At 51.2% G+C, this 16,198-nt stretch overlaps 1 protein-coding gene across 6 annotated transcripts in view; it reads right to left on the bottom strand.

Annotated features, from left to right (window-relative positions):
• LTBP2 (latent transforming growth factor beta binding protein 2) overlaps positions 1–16,198 on the bottom strand; it is a 73,622-nt gene that overhangs the window by 15,979 nt on the left and 41,445 nt on the right. For 3 of the 6 annotated variants that reach the window (XM_069858536.1, XM_069858541.1, XM_069858537.1), the window contains exons 9-15: positions 6,187–6,261; positions 3,661–3,783; positions 3,027–3,191; positions 1,955–2,185; positions 1,422–1,444; positions 1,253–1,307; positions 775–864 (exon numbers count right to left, since the gene is read on the bottom strand). In XM_069858536.1, the coding sequence (XP_069714637.1) occupies positions 775–864; positions 1,253–1,307; positions 1,422–1,444; positions 1,955–2,185; positions 3,027–3,191; positions 3,661–3,783; positions 6,187–6,261 (762 nt within the window). The remainder of the gene's footprint in view (positions 1–774; positions 865–1,252; positions 1,308–1,421; positions 1,445–1,954; positions 2,186–3,026; positions 3,192–3,660; positions 3,784–6,186; positions 6,262–16,198) is intronic. The other 3 variants (XM_069858540.1, XM_069858538.1, XM_069858539.1) reach the window with 3 other exon arrangements.

Raw genomic sequence — 16,198 nt, forward strand, 5'->3', positions numbered from 1 at the left:
CCTGTCTCACCTTGGAGGAGGGCTGACAGCAGAGCACGGCATCAGTGAGGGGGCTCCTTTTGACAGCAGGACTCCCTGCTGTCCTGCTAAGTGAGGCGCAGGCAGCAGTGGGGGGGCAGTGGGTCATCTCACACCCCTCAGCACTCAGCTGGACGGAGGAGAGGGGGTAACCCAAACCCAGACAAAAGGCTATTGAGGAAGAGGCATTCCTGATCAAGGTGCCTCTGCCAGGCCTGCTCCCCAAGGTGCTTCAGCCCCCAGCAGAGGGCAGGGGCCACGCTCCCAGACACTTAAGTAACCCTGGAACAACAGTGCTCTTGTTTCCAGCGCAGTAAACAAGCCACCCCGGGAACCACATGCCTCCTCTTGCACTCCCACCTCCCGATGAGTCAGCTCATGCTGTGGGGGGAACGCAGCCAAAGCCACCCGAGTGGGTGCATGATCCCCCTCGCCCAGCAGCCACTGCTGCTCCTGGTAAGTGTGCTGCAGGCAGGGAAGGACCTAGAAAGCCAAAGAGTTTTCTACTCATATAGGATTGTTCTCATGCCTCCCATGGCCAGCTAAATTTGCCTGGCTGGCAGCTGCCGAGGCCAGGCTGGAACAGCACCTCCAGATGACAGGGCAGGGACTTTTCTTTGGGAAGTCAAGTAGGTCATGTGGGAAGACAACAAAGCTGTGGAAGGGAGAGAGCCCCTGGGCAGAGCTTAGGGTATCGTTTCCCCATAGCACCAAGCAGAGGGACAAGGGAAATGCCTGAGAGTAGGGGACACACACCTGCACCCTGTGCTGGCATTTGTGTAGGAGCAGCATCCCAGATGATGGTGGGGCCAGGCTGGGGAGGCCCATGCCAGTACTCTTCATCCTCTGCAGAGAAAGAAGAAGAGAGATGAGGTCCAGCCCCACAGTCCTAGGCAGAGGTGCCCATCCAAGATTTACCTGTGCTTGCTATCCCTGCACTCACAGTCCCTGGAGAGGACAGGGAAGGGGGTGCAGGGTGGCTGCAGCTACTTCATCACGTTGTTATTTAATACAGCCTCCTCCGCCTTCCTGGAGCCACCTCTCCACATCAGTCCCACATCAGCCATTGCTGTGTAGTGGGGGTCCCCCATGCTGCCCCACAGCCAGCCCAGCTAGGAGGCCATCCTGCCCAGCATCAGGGGCTGCCATGCAAAAGAGGCAACTCCCAGATCCCCTGCTCTCCTCCACTCTCTTCCCCATGGATTCCCTGCCCTCCTGTCAGCTGGGTGCTCACCTCTGCGTGTGGCTGGCTCACCTCTGGCAGGCTCTGCGGTGGCATCAGCAGCACCCTGAGGGATAGAAACATTTCACACTTCTACATTACCTATTTGTATGATGTCCCCCTTCCTGCCCATCACGCTACTGCAGATGCACCCAGACACAGAAAGACAAACCTTACTCACCTGCCCAGCAGGAGAAACTTCACCTGGAAAGTGGAACAGTGCATGGTGAGTAGAGACAAAACAAGTAGGCATCCTCCTCAAATCCAGCCTCCCCTAACTTCACCCCACCTTAAGACACTGGCTTTCAGTCTCTCACGCTCCTCTGCAAGAGCTTGTTCCCAAAACAGATCTCCTTTCCTGGCACTGTAGAGACCCCAGGAGTTTCTGCTCCAGCAGGTGGTCACACTTCCCTCCAGCTGGGCTGCAGTGCCAGGGCTGCCACTCAGACCCGAGGTCCTGGTGGAGGCAGCCTGACCAGCCAGCACTAGCTGCAGAGATGGGGACGCAGGAGCCTGAAACACTCATTTGCTGTTCAAAGACTTGAAGCAGCGGTGCCTTGTGCACCAGGAATACCGGTAGGGCATATTTATATATTTGTAGAAAGCTCTTATCACCTGGAATTCCATCCATGGGGATATGGCAGGACCTGAGAATTTGCCCACCCTTGCTAAAAGCCCAGATGAAGCAGCTTTAAGCAGTAGACTCCACATTACCTTCACCTGCCAAGGTGACACGGTGGGGGAATGCCTCCAGGATGCTCCCACGCAGGCTGTCCTGTGGTTGCTGTCTCCTTGCTGCCCAGTTCAACGTCCAGTTGCTGTTTTCTCTTTGCTCTTCCAAGCTGAAGGGCAGCTCTTCTACCTCTGCCTTCCTCATTGACAGGCGGATATCAGAGCTGGAGTAGGTGTAACCATGCCCTGCTGGACAAATCTCCTTGAAAGCTTCTGTGAGAGAAAATGAAATTGAAGCTTCAGAGGGCAGAGTCTGGCAGGAAGAGAGCTGGGATCACATGTAGAAAAAATGGCTTACAACATCCAGATGTGATGTTGGGACAAATGGAAGAAAGGAGTGAAGATGGACAGATAGGTATGTCAATGCAGGTACCAGTTTCTCCTATCCTACTATTTTCTGGAAATCTAATGGTTAAATCCTAATAGAAATATGTCTGGGCTGCAGTGGGTGGATGGTTCAAGCATAAGGAATCTGCTCACAGGGCAGGATTGGTTTCTAGCAGGTACTGGCTGATACTTTCAGACACCAAAACCTAAATCCCTTCCCTGGGTCAGTATTGCTAGGAAGTGATCCTGCCACAGGAAGGTCCAAGCTGAGCAAGAGAACTGATAAAAGTGAACCCCTTGTACCTTGGCACTGAGCACTTTGTACCTCACTCAAGATGCTCTACACAAAGTGCCTGAAGTTTTTTCCCAGCCCTGAGGATTTTGGCTTTTTCTCCTCCACTCTACCCCCTGCTGAGACATGCTAAACTCATCCTCATCTGGCTTTCACCCCAGCAGAAGATGTAAGAGAGACAAAAGGGCTGTTGAGCAAAACCAGACACAGACATGGTTATGCTCTCCTTCCAGTACAGAGTAGTTTCTCATCAGGGATTTCTCTAACTTCCTGGTATTATCCAGGTGTGCTCCCTGGGCTGCCGCACCCATCTCACAGGGCAGCATTGGCACTGCTAAGCTCTGTGTCTCGCAGTCATCTGCATGGCAGCAAGTTCAGGCTAGCCCAGGCCCCAGTCTAACCAGAGCAGGCAAAACCGAAACGGGCACATCTCACCTGAGCCGGGCATGGGACATTCCTCACAGTTCTTCCCCCAGCCCTTGCCGACACGGCTGCAGCAGCAGATCTGCTGGGTGATGCGGTGGGAGAGCGGGAAGGAGCACACGCCTTCAGCTGCTGAGCGATAACACAGCCCCTGCTCCAAAGACACTGCTTTGTCCGCTAAAACACAAAAGCAAGGGTCAGTGCCAGGGGTCAAATTCTACACTCGCCAAAAAGAGAACGAGGGACACATGGTCTCTCCCCCTCAGGCCTTTCTCTCCCCATGCTTTCTAGCCTGTCCCAAGGAATACCCAATCCTCTCCCCAGAACAACTTCGGCCTTCAGCCATCAGGCCACCCCACCCAGCAGCACCAGCACCAAGCAAATCTATTTTCTGTGGGAGCTCTCAGCTCAGGAGGCTTCATCGTCTGCTGCTGCACCACAGGTATGTCCCCTTCAGGCTCCACAGGGTCCATGAGATGTCCATGGAGAATGATGGATGAAGGGGGCCTGAGACATGGGGACCTATCCTGCACACAACTGCAGGACAGTGTAACACAACCGCACTTGCAAGAGGCAGGAAGCACGCTGCAGCCTCCACTCATCTGTGGGGTCCTGCTCAGATCCCTTCTCAAACTGAAACACTTACAGATGCAATGGCTATGGGATGGGTCCAGCATGGTGCCAGGCTTGCAGGTGCAGCGGAAGCTGCCACGGGTGTTCACACACTCAGCATCTTTGCACAGGCCCTGCATCAAGCACTCGTTGATATCTGTAGGGAGGAGAGAGCCTGCTGAGATGTGGAAAAGCCGAGGCTGAACCGAATGCCCTGCCCAGCGCTTCCCATTCAGGTGCTATAGACCAAGGGAGTCTCAGCTGAGCTGGTGTTCAAGGCAGCCTCTGCACTAAGCAGCACAGTTACGACCTCCACAGGACAGCAGTTCTACATCTGTGGCACAGAGGTTGTTCACTGCAGCTGCAGAGATGTCTCGTGAATGACTGCTCCGCTCTGCAGTCCTCATGGAAAATGGATGTAGCCCCTCCAGTGAGCAAATCCAGCAAGGTCATTCTTATGGCCATCATGATCATTGTTTGCAAGCCTGTACTGGCAAGTCCTGTCCTCTCACCTTTCCCCTGGTCCTGCTCATCTGGAGATGTGATCCACAGATGTTCCTTACTTAGAATGGAGATACTAGAAAGTCCTGACAGAGAGCAACTAGGCTCAGGAATGGCTCTCCCAGCACTGCTTTATTCCTCAGAGTTGAAGCATCATTGCTTGGTGGGAATGGGAGTGTCACACAGCCAGCTATGACAGATGGAGCTCAGATTTAATGACCCAAGAGATCCTCCCCAGTCCTGTGCTCTTAAACTCCCTTGTTCACCCCAGTGTCTGCCCCACACACAGCTGAGTCACACAGAGGCTGTCAAGGCCCAGCCATGATGTTCAGTCAGTTGGGAGCACTAGTGCTACAGGGGCACGCAGCAGGCCAGGGAGGAATAGGATTTGGCTGCATAATATAATGGATTCCTGCTCTGTACCAAGCACAGGACAGAACTGATGAGAAAAAAAGTGGCCGGACCCCAAATGTGCTGGGAAGCTCACTCAGAGGAGAGTCTTGGGCTCTCCGGAGGAGACTCAGAGCTCATCCCTGTGACTCCCTGGCACGGTCAGAGTGCTGTGTTATTCTAACACACCAACTGGACGAAGTGTTTGGCCTCTGCATAAGCAAAGGGATTGAAGGGATTAGAGTAATGAAAACACAAAACAAATAAGCACTAAGGGCTGAGCTTTATGAGCTTAATTTAAAACAGGGCCACGTACTGGCCTCAGTCCAACCCCCTCTATTCCACTGGCAGCAGAGCACCCACCCGCAGTGGAAATCCCCAGAGGGAACAGAAGCAGGCAGGCATGCTGGGGCCACACATTCCTACTCCTTGCAGCATGCTGGGGACAGGGCTGGACCATGAGTGAGGTGCTGGGCTTCCTAACAAACACCCTGCTGCAACAGCAGTGATGGGAAAAGAACTGTGAGGCAGCAGAGTGTCTGCAGAGTAGTACTTCTCCAGACCAGCTTACAAAGAAGAATGCAGAGGAACAAATCTCTTCTTCAGGTTTTTCCCTATTCAAAAACATCTTCCTAGCCAACTCCACACTGCCATCTCCCTGAGAGCCTCCCTGTTCCTGAGGGGATGTAAATCCAGAGCAGGTGCTGTGGATCCTCCTCACTGACATGAGTCCTTCCAGCTGCTCTGCTGCCCTGGCTCCTATTCCATGTCTCCAGGTAGCTCCTCACAGCCATAGCATCGGGCCATGACTGCATGAGGGATGACATCTGAGCACCAAGGAGAACAGAAGTCATTGCATTGTTGAAAGTTCTCCTCTAGGACAATGTGGGGAGGTTGAATCATTAATTAAGCAAGCACTGTGGAAAGCCCCAGCTAAAAGAGATGAGTCATTGAATTGCTAGCCCTGGGTTTGCATGGCTAGTGCCCAGGCTCCCTGCTGTATCTTTGAGATGACACCTCTCTGCTTATCATGAATCACGAGAAGAGAACCATAAAACTCCACCTCAGTCAGAGCATAGAAAAACACAAACACTGTGGGTCCAAGAGATGCCAAGTAAACATGAACCAGAGAGAAAAGTGCTGAGATAGCACCTTCCTCATACAGAGCTGAGGGACTGCAGAAGTGAGAAATGGATAGACCCCAGCAGTGTAGGGCAGGCAGGGCAGCCTGGCAGCATGGGAGAAACACACGTTGGGAACTGAAGGACTCACTTTTGTGGCACTCTCAAAGCTGAAAATGAACAACTGAATAAGTCGACAATTTTGCCAAATGTTTTCAGGCAACAGAATTTATGTTGCTTCAGATGACAGGAGAAGTGTTTGTACACTCACACATAGCAGAGCAGCACCATAGGCCCTTACTGTGTCAGCAGGACTTAGTAGGTGAGTTTTCTTGGGCTGGCCCAACTACACACTGACTATGCTTGTCAGCTGAGTCATCCAGTCCATGTTTTTTCATGCTTAATGAAAGTACAGGGATTTTTATAAGTCACATTCTTTGTAGATCTGTATCAGGGAGTTAGATAACTACATTTCACTTGTGTAGATATATGCAATGCTGACAGTGGATGTAGGAAAGAAAGAGAGATGATGAAAGCACCATCCTTACCTTGGCAGTGGCTCCGGTTCATCCTCTTGTAACCCTGGGGACACTCCACCTGCCCATTCTCAATCACAGGGCGTGCTAGGAAAAAAGCAAAAAAGTGTGGGATATCGGCAGCTGAGTCAGCCATCAGCATTCTGAGGTGAGGCATGGGCACAGGTTGCTCAGGGAAGCTGTGGCTGCCCCATCCCTGGAGGTGTTCAAGGCCAGGTTGGATGGGGCCTTGGGCAGCCTGATCTAGTGGGACGCGTCCCTGCCCGTGGCAGGGGTGTTGGAACTAGAAGATCTTTAAGGTCCCTTCTAACCTAAACTATTCTATGATTCTGTTCTATGATTCTATGATCCTATCTTCTCTCTGTCCTCCCTGCAAGTGGGGGAAAAGTCTGCCTTGGATGGGCCTCTAATGACTCCCAGGGCAGAGGGAAAGGTGGGAGCTGCCACATTTCCCAAGCAGTGTGTTCTGCTGCTCAGCAGGTGCCAACCTGGTAATCCAGAATTGTTGCCTGTACTTTCTATCTATGACTGTCACCTCAGCTCCTCCCAGGCCAGCTTGGATAGCCAGATGGGCCGTGACAAGGAGAATCAGAGTAAAATGAGATACGGAGGTCCTGAACAAGATTATGAAATAAAAGCCCAGGGCCTGTTTATTACATTTCCCCCCTTTTTTTACTGCATGTGATTCCCTGCCCCAATCACTCTCATCAAAGAAAATTTCAAATCACTACTTAAAATAGTTTTGTGGGTTTCAAAATGGCCTATAACATGCACAATTAAATCTCTCCAAATTTTTAAAGGCAAGTAAATGTGGCCCATAAACTCCAAGCACATCAAATTTAGGCACCATATTTTGGAGCAAGGGAAAGGGAATCTAGGAGGTGATGGGTTGGGAAGTGAGTAAGTATGGGGTAGAGTAGTAAGAGTGGTGCTTTGATTAAGGATGGGATTTTCCCAGGGTGGGGCTTTGTTTTAATTTTCTGGACTGTACACTTGGAAACAAGAAGTGTGTGTAACAGCTAAGTGACTGTCCAGCCGTACTCCCACCACTCGAATTCCTCCTGCCTGGCATTAGTAGCTCACACCCTTGTGTCATATGTGAAAAGCCCTCCATAGCAACAGCCATATCAAGGATCTGGCGGATTCCTAATGCATTGCAGCCTTCAAGAACCAGGGGCAAATTGAGACCATCCTTGCAGCTGGAGATGGTCAGAAAGAGTCTGCAAAGGTTGAGAACACAAACAATGCACTGGGGCAGAGAACAGGCATGTCCATAACTCTTTGCCTTAGACACTTTGACTCCACAATGCAGTTTAAAGCCACTCTAGGACACTTCTTGAAAGGCAAATATTAGGGACCCGCTTCCTAGGGTACAGGTGCTTCGGAAATTAAAGGCAGGAGAACAATAAGCCGTTCATCAGCCTGTATCCAGCAAGGAAAATAGAAAGCCTGATTTCCCCAGGTATATTAAATGAAGCTACAAGGTTTTCCAGGTGCAGAGAGATCCTCAGTGACTGGATAAATGACTAAGGCGAAAAAAAAATCTATTAATCCCCTTAATGGTTCAGTCACGAACTGTGAGCAGGAGGTGCTTAGAAATATCTGGATGTTAGAGGCAAGGGGGTTGCTGCTGATACTGGGAATTGCTGGGTACATTTCCAACCTTCTTGGAAAGGAAAAACAACCTCTGGCTCATGGGCTCCAGGCTCAGTGCCCCGGTGGGATTCCAGGTCCTCCCACACTGCAGCCTGTGGGCTCGAAGTTGCCGACAGGCATTAACTGTGCTTGGAAGCATCTGTCAGCCTCAGCACGATGTGATAACAGACGCTCAAATGAAGCAGTATCGTTATGTGCAAGCCCTCTGACAGGCAGCCAAGCACGCCAGAGATCAAACAGTGATGACATGTGTCAGAACCCCGCTCCCTCTCTGAAAAGCCTTTGTGGAGAAGTAGATCCTGCAACATCCTTCCACCAGATGCTGCTGGGGAGAGGACAAGGATACACCAGTGATGGGAGTGAGTGTGTAGGTCTTGTGCCACCTCAGCGCTTGTGAGCCTCCAGTCTGCAGAAACCTGCAGCTCATTACTGCAGCAAATCACTCATGAGGCCGTGGACAAATGTCTTAATTTTACAAAGAAACTCTGAAGTACTGGATGGAGGCTGCTTTTTTTCTGCCAGGACCTGGCCACGAAGGAAGACAGCGTGTGGCTGCAGGAGGATGTAAGCTATTAACTCTCAGTTTTGTACTTGGTTACTTGAGCAGAGGATCATTTCCTTCCCCCAGCTCTGATGTTGATGAACTATACCAGAGATGGCCCAAACCTCCGGAAAAAACAGCCTAGGACACCCAAGTTTCCTGCAAAGGGGATCAGTACTCACCCCTCTCCTACACAGCTGGTAGGAGTGGGAGACTGGCTTTGGAGGCTATTGCTCTGGAACACAGTATTGGGAAAAACCTGATCTGATGATAAGAGATGGCATCAATTTGTCAGCATTCACAGCTGGAGCAGTCCAAACCTCCTGTGTCTATCTGTCTACACTCTCTCCAGGAACGGGTTCTCCCAGAGCCTGAGGCTGGGGATAGGGGGGCTGAGCTGCATCTGACAGGCAGAGGGATTTCAGGCTTCCTGAGAGTGTGATTTCAGAGCCTCATCTCCCAGGCACTTCAGCCCCAAAGGTGCTGCACCAAAGCAATGCGATCACCAGGAACCTGCACACCAGGATTCCCCCTCGGTTCTCTGCAGCAGCCTCTCTTACGTTCACCCCCTCCAGCTCTGCTTCATGCCACCACCTGATGCTGCTTTCTGAAAGCCCTGCAGGCACCAGGTATCTCCAGTGAGGCTGGGGTCATGCAGGGGAGCGCATGTGCAATAAGCTCACAGATCCAGAAAGGAGGAGGGGAGCACGAAGCAGCTACAGCCTAAGGCTCCCACCAGAATCTTTGTCCCCAGCTAGAACAATACTCAAGCACAGAAGAATAAGAAGGGAAATGAATGCACAGAAATCAGGCAGAAGAATTTTCCAGCCTAGCAGGATGACCTTTAAGGAGCCAAGGACGCTTCAGAATCCATCCACCAATTCCCAGGAGAAGAGGTGTTATCCCACGGCCCTGGCTCCTCAAATGCTGTCTGAAGACAGGATGAAGAAGCTCAGGTTGATGCTGAAGTAGAAAGAAACCACTTCTAGTGGTGGTAGTCACAATGGCCTAGGTGAGGCAAGGTTTGTAGAGTGAGATAATACATTGCATTAGGCTAGTCAATATCACTCTGTTAGAAAGTGAAGAGGCAAGCCTGCAGTCAGAAGTGAGGAAATGCTTGGCTGCCGAAAGCTAGCCCTTTTCTTTCAACTCTTTCCACCTACTATACAAAAGGCATTATCTCTCTGAGAAATCTTGCCTTGCTGAACTTCTTTGCCACTTTTAGGACTCACTGACATTTCTGGAGTCCCTGGACTAGCTCCACAGAAGAACCCCACAATGGGCAGAGAGCATGCAGTCATGACACTGGCTATGGTACCTCTGCTTCCTCTGGATTTTCCAGTATATGGGAGATGAAAGGAGCCAGCGTGCATGGTCTTGCTGCATCTGGTGCAGTGAGGCTGGTGGACTCAGTCAAACCTCAGCCCAGTTTAGTGCAAAACAGAGAAGATCAGCCTTCACTGCAGAGAGTACCTTGGCTGCTGAACCTGCTGGCGGAAAAGCAGAGCAGCTCCAATCCCACAACAGCTGCCAGAGAGAAAATGTACTGAAGATGTCACACAAAGAAGTAGGCAGGGCTCTGGCTGCAGACACAGAGTTCCCAGGCAGGATGGACAAGAGGGAAAGGACACAAGTCCTTTAGTCCAGATGTGACATGACTGCTCTCCTCTTCTCTGTGTGGTCTGTGATAGGTAGACTCCCACAAGACTTTCTCCAATACCCCAGCAAAGGCTACAGTAGCAGGACTGGGGAAGGCATGCACCAGTGCTGATGAGCAATAAGAAGCTAAGCCCTCTGCTCTACTCATGGTCAATAAAGATCTTCAAGGTGGAAAAGAACCTTGGGAAAAAAAGTACTCTGGTAATTACTGTTGGCTTTTGGGGCCTCCCCAACAGAGAAAATCTAATTCTGCTCCCACCATCATTTGCTACAATGATGGGCAAACCAAGAACTCTGCAGAACAAGGCATTCCTGAAAATTCTGTGCTTCCCACGTTAAGCATTGATTTCTGTGCTAGTGCCACAAACTTGCAGAGGTTTCAGCTTCTTTCTCCACCTCTAACCCTTCTTTACTGTCCCAGACAGACTCCTCGTGGCACATGGCGTAGCAATGGCAGAATCAGCACCCTCCACAGCCTCCTTTCCATATGTTCAGGTTTTTCCCCCCGTATCCTCCCTGATCTGATCACGACAAGAGCAGACCACGGGGTTGATTTTCAAGGGTCTTCCTGTGGCTGTTTCAATGCCTGCAGGCACAGTGCAGGGGAGTGTGTGGCTTGTGGAGCTGCTCAGCATTTCTGATGACGACAACTCCATGGGTGAGCTGCCACCCCTCTCGTGGTGGGAGGTCCGTTTGGGGAGTGCTGCGGACGCCAAGCCAGACATTACAAGATCCAACTTTCCAGTGAAATTCAGACTTTTCTCTAGGACAAAAAACTTAAAAAAACACGGGGAGCAAGAATAAAACCAAAACAATAGCCTCAAAGACTTGTTTCTTAATACAGTTAAAACCCATAGGCAGGAGGAGAGAAAGCAGCCCAGGAAGATCTGCAGTGAGCACAGCTAGTGAATGCGCAGCACAGTCCACACTCAGGCTGACTGCAGCCTGAAATAAAGGGCAGCAGGCAGTGAAAAATCAGGACCTAGAAGAGGCAGGTTTACCTGTGCTGCCAGAAAACGCCCCCAACCCCAGCAGAAAGGTGAGACTTGTAGCTTCTGCACAGTAGAAGACAGAGTGTCCATCATTGGTATGGGCTTCTCCCAGAACACTGCTGGTCACAGAGTTACATGGTCTCAAGGACGGGGAGGAGGTAGAAGAGGAGGGTTGTGACCTCCTCTGGGCAGAGCGCCTTGCCTTGCCTTTAGAAAAAATGCTCTACTACCAGTTTCCTTTATTCCCATGTGCCTGAGGAGGGACAACGCTTCAGGGAAATCAGTGTCCAAATCTACCTTTTCCCTGGGGTCTGTGTTGACCTCTTTGTGTCTTATTTGTATTAGTTTCCACAGACCATCTCTTGACTTTAGAATCGTAGAATCATAGTATCACCAGGTTGGAAAAGACCCACAGGATCATCGAGTCCAACCATTCCCATCAATCACTAAACCATGCCCCTCAGCACCTCGTCCACCTGTCCCTTAAACACCTCCAGGGAAGGTGACTCAACCACCTCCCTGGGCAGCCTGTTCCAGTGCCCAGTGACCGTTTCCATGAAAAACTTTTTCCTAATGTCCAGCCTAAACCTCCCCTGGCGGAGCCTGAGGCCATTCCCTCTTGTCCTGTCCCCTGTCACCTGGGAGAAGAGGCCAGCTCCCTCCTCTCCACAACTTCCTTTCAGGTAGCTGTAGAGAGCAATGAGGTCTCCCCTCAGCCTCCTCTTCTCCAGGTTAAACAACCCCAGCTCTCTCAGCCGTTCCTCATAAGACTTGTTCTCCAGCCCCCTCATCAGCTTCGTCGTTCTTCTCTGGACTCACTCCAGAGCCTCAACATCCTTCTTATGGTGAGGGGCCCAGAACTGAACACAGTATTCGAAGTGCGGTCTTAAGAGTGCAGAGCACAGAGGGAGAATAACCTCCCTGGTCACGCTGTTTCTGATACAAGCCAAGATGCCATTGGCCTTCTTGGCCACCTGGGCACACTGCTGGCTCATGTTCAGTCGCTGTCAACCAACACACCCAGGTCCCTCTCCTCCAGGCAGCTTTCCAGCCAGACTTCTCCTAGTCTGTAGCACTGCACAGGTTTGTTGTGCCCCAAGTGCAGGACCCGGCATTTGGCCTTGTTAAACCTCATGCCATTGGTCTCAGCCCAGGGGTCCAGCCTGTTCAGATCCCTTTGCAGAGCATCCCTACCCTCCAGCAGATCCACACTTCCACCCTGCTTAGCGTCATCCACAAACTTGCTAAGGTCATTGATAAAGACATTGAACAGGGCTGGACCCAGCACTGAGCCCGTGATGGCAACGACATTATAGTTTTGCAACCACAGGCCCTTGATCTGCTTGTTCTGGAAAACCTTGTTGATGCTGTCGTTGAAGGCGAAGCCCGAAAACATGGAGGTGACGGGGTAGGTGATGTCCAGGAGAGTCTTGAACACAGACTTCATGCACTTGGCCCACGCCCACTGCTTGGTGTGGATGGCGCTGCGCTCCTTCCGCTTGTGGAAGTGATATTTCGGCATCCCCTGCACGGGGATTTTCTTAAGGCACCGCCGGTGGACTGTGAAGAGGCTGAGAATCAACTACAGGACCACGTTGGTGAGAAGCTGCTCCTCGGTGAAGAGCTTGGGCAGCATGGCCATCAGCAGGGCCTCCTCCGCCTCCTCCTGCGGCCCCGACTTGCTCTGCCCCATGGCCGGGGGAGGCTCTGCCCATGCAAAAACTGCCCCGCGGGCCCCATGGGCTCGTGGTCCCTTTAAGACCTTGTTCCAGTATGTTTTTCTCCACTCTATATCTCAAAATAATACATGGTCCAGCAGGCAAGCAGAAGCTCTGCCCAGCAGTGTGCTTGCTACTAGCCCCACATCCCGAGTCTGCCACGGGACACAACATTGCTTCAATGCAGCTTCCTCACCAGCACTGCCCAAACACCCTGCCAGTTCTTGGGCTTCCTCCCACCCACGTCTAAGTGTCTCTACTTCAGCTGCTTAATCAGTGTCTGATTCCCTTTTTCCACTCAGTGTTCAAGTTTTACCTCCGAGTTCCCCTGTCCCCTTCCTCTCTCTTCTAGCCTTTCAGCGTGTGCTCCAGCACCTCCTCTGAGTACTAAAGACCCGGGAGAGTCATTGAATATCTCCACCTGATTTATCCTATCTTGTAGTGCAGCACATTTCATCCAGCTACCTCCAGTCATAGCTGAAGGACTGTAGCTACACAACAGCACCTAAGTGCCCTGCCACTCTGCAGGGCCTTGCCTCTAGTTCATCTCTTTCTTTCATGTGTTGGGTGACAGCTTTTGCCCTAACACCTTAAAGAGCAAGCTCTTGGCTCTCCCCTTTCTCCCAGAGCTGTCTCTGACATATGCTGGGGATTTCATCTTCAGCTCTTACCTACACAGGCAAACTCCCAGTGACTTCTATTATAGTCTGCTTAAATACCCATCTCTGTGCCCACTTCTCTGAAGGGACCGATCAATATACACCCTCCCAGCAGCAAACCAGACAGCTAAAAGCCTGAGTAGAGCCTAAGGAAACGTCTGAGACTAATGTAAGACCTGCCACAGAGAGTCCTGGTGAGGTCAACCCCACCTCTACCTTAAGTCTGCACTCAGCTTTTAACAGTCTCCTTACAATGCAGACAAAGCAAGTGCCTTGACTTTTCTGATGCTTGGCAAAATACAAAAAATAGCGGGGATTGGTCATGGCACGTTCACTCAGACAGATGCTCGCTTCTGATTATTCTTCTTCTGCTCTGATGTCTTTCTGCACACAAACATGTACCAAACATGAAAGCTGCAGTCGATGGAGACATCCGGACGTATTCAGACTCTACTAACAATCAGTGTCTCGGGCAGACAGTCAATCCAAACAAGTTCTCCATTTGTCTAGCTCTTGCCTGGCTGCATTTCTGTACATTTTTAAGTGTTTACACTGAACTAGCTTCTGCCTTTTCTGTCTCTGGTTGCTGGAATTAAATTCCCAGAGCTGTCAAGTCTGCTCTAGTGCACGCTTCCCTGGGACACAAAAGCACAAGGAGAAGTTCCCCCTGAAGACCACAGTGCCAAGAAGAAAGCTGGAAACATCCACTGGACATGTTATCTCTGTGCACAAGACACTAGGTCACTGAAGTACAGCCCAGTGACTTTGAGTAAGCACAACACAGGCTGGAAAACAAGGAGACAGAAAGGATATAAGCATGGGACATGATCTGCAGTCAGGGATGATGTGGAGTGATGCCTTTACACTGGACAGACATGGATCTAGGAGCCCTGGCAGAGGAGGCATGGGGCAATGAGAGGTTACAGTGCTTGATGGCTCCATTACAGCACTAAAACCACAGAGAAAGAACTGTTTCCATGGCTCCACTCTAGGGTAAGATCTCTTGTGTGTGAAGACAGCACATCAGAGAAATGGATGCCAGCTGCCTGGACTTCTCACTTCACAACAGCCATGCTCTCTCGGACTGCCCTCCACTGAGTGTCTGGTGACAGCTCCCTTTACTTGCACTGTGCGGTCTCGTACATGTGGAGCTGGTTATGGAGCAGTCAACCAGAGATAGTCAATGGAAGAAGACACTTGCACGTGATTAAAGAGGATGAAAATGGCCCCTTCAACTAGCCTACATTCCTGCAAAATCAACAAGAGCCATGTGGCCTTCAAGGGGGAACTTAATCACCCAAAGTCAGAGAGACTGAGAATGGGATTTTCTTGTGGCATGGGAAGATGGAAGATCCACGGGGATTCATTTTTCATGTCCCAATGGAACTAATCTGAAAAAAAGCAAGACAAGCATCCGCCCACTCAATGAAGACCAACCTCCCTCAAGTTCCAGCTGCTGCTGGGATGCAGGGCATGTGCTGAGCTATGGAAGTGGGACTTGCTGGCAGCTAGGAGGTATTTCTTAAGTGCACGTGCTCTACTGGCTGACTGCAAGGAGCACATAGGGGTATTCAGTGTTTGTTTTAACATCTTGGAAGCGTGAGATTTAAGTTGCATTTTGAGCATGAAGTCCATCAGAGTAGACACTGCTAGAGCTCTGGCCGCTGAGTGATACCTAGCATCCTGGCATGGAGAAAGAGAAAGGTGCAGAGATTTTGCAGCCATCTGCAGCCTAATGGAAGTGTGATGTGGCCCTCTTGCTTCCTAATGGAGGTATTTAGAAAGACAGGGTGAGAAACAGTGACGCTACTATGAAATAAGGCAGAGAAAGCTGTGACTGGGGATGCAAAGGTCTGGGACGAAGACGATGGGGTTGAGTCCCACGTGGAGCATTTCATTGTCTGCAGTGGGCACAATAGCTCCATGGTCACCCCCATACTGCAGCCCAGGGTTCTATCAGGGCTGGCATGCAGATAAGGGTAAGTAAGCAGCATCATGGCCTGGGGCCACAGCAGAGCTGTACAGAGTGGGAAGATGACAGCAATCAGAGCTCCCCAGTTCTGTGCTGGGTTCCAGGATACTGACAACCTTGTCTGTGATTGCAAGGAATTTGGCTCCAGCTGGTCCTGGCTATGGAGGAACCGAATCAAGGGAGGACAAGGAGAGGCAAGCAGCTTTTGGAAGCATGCATGTAAGTGAGTGGGACAGCCTCTAGGCAGAACTAGAAGGCACCAACACCACATCTGCTTGCATAAAATCTGCCACCTTGGACACATCTGCTCTCCTCAGGGGTCAGTCTCCTGGATCATGGTATCTTTTTATGTCAGTCCTTTAATCCAGCCAGGCAGTGATGAAAGGGGGCAGGCAGATAGGGGAGAGGTGAGCAGTGCCCTGCCCTGTGCACCCTGACCTGGACCAAACCCAGTCAGCATCGACTGCTGGAGCCAATGTGCCTGCAGGGCTGCCTCCTCCTAGCCAGGAGTCCTTCAACACAGCCTCTCCATCACAACACAGGATGGGGCCATGGTGCGAGGGGCCAAGCCTGTCATGGAGGACCCTGAGCAAAGTGGCCAAGGAATCCCCATCTCCTGCTGGATCAGTCTGTCCAGCTCCCAAGCACAGCAGAAGTGGAGCTGGACGCCCGTGCCATTGGAATGGACCCCAGGTGCACCCCAGCCAATTGTTTGATGTAGTGTTATTTCCAGAGCCCCTGCCAAGCCTGTGTCAGGCCTAGAGCAAGCCCATAATTCTATAGGGCCAAGTCTGCAGCCTGCTCCACTGGTCTAGGACTGCACCTCC

Source organism: Phaenicophaeus curvirostris, chromosome 5 (assembly GCF_032191515.1).
Source record: "Phaenicophaeus curvirostris isolate KB17595 chromosome 5, BPBGC_Pcur_1.0, whole genome shotgun sequence".
Classification (NCBI taxonomy): Eukaryota; Metazoa; Chordata; class Aves; order Cuculiformes; family Cuculidae; genus Phaenicophaeus; species Phaenicophaeus curvirostris.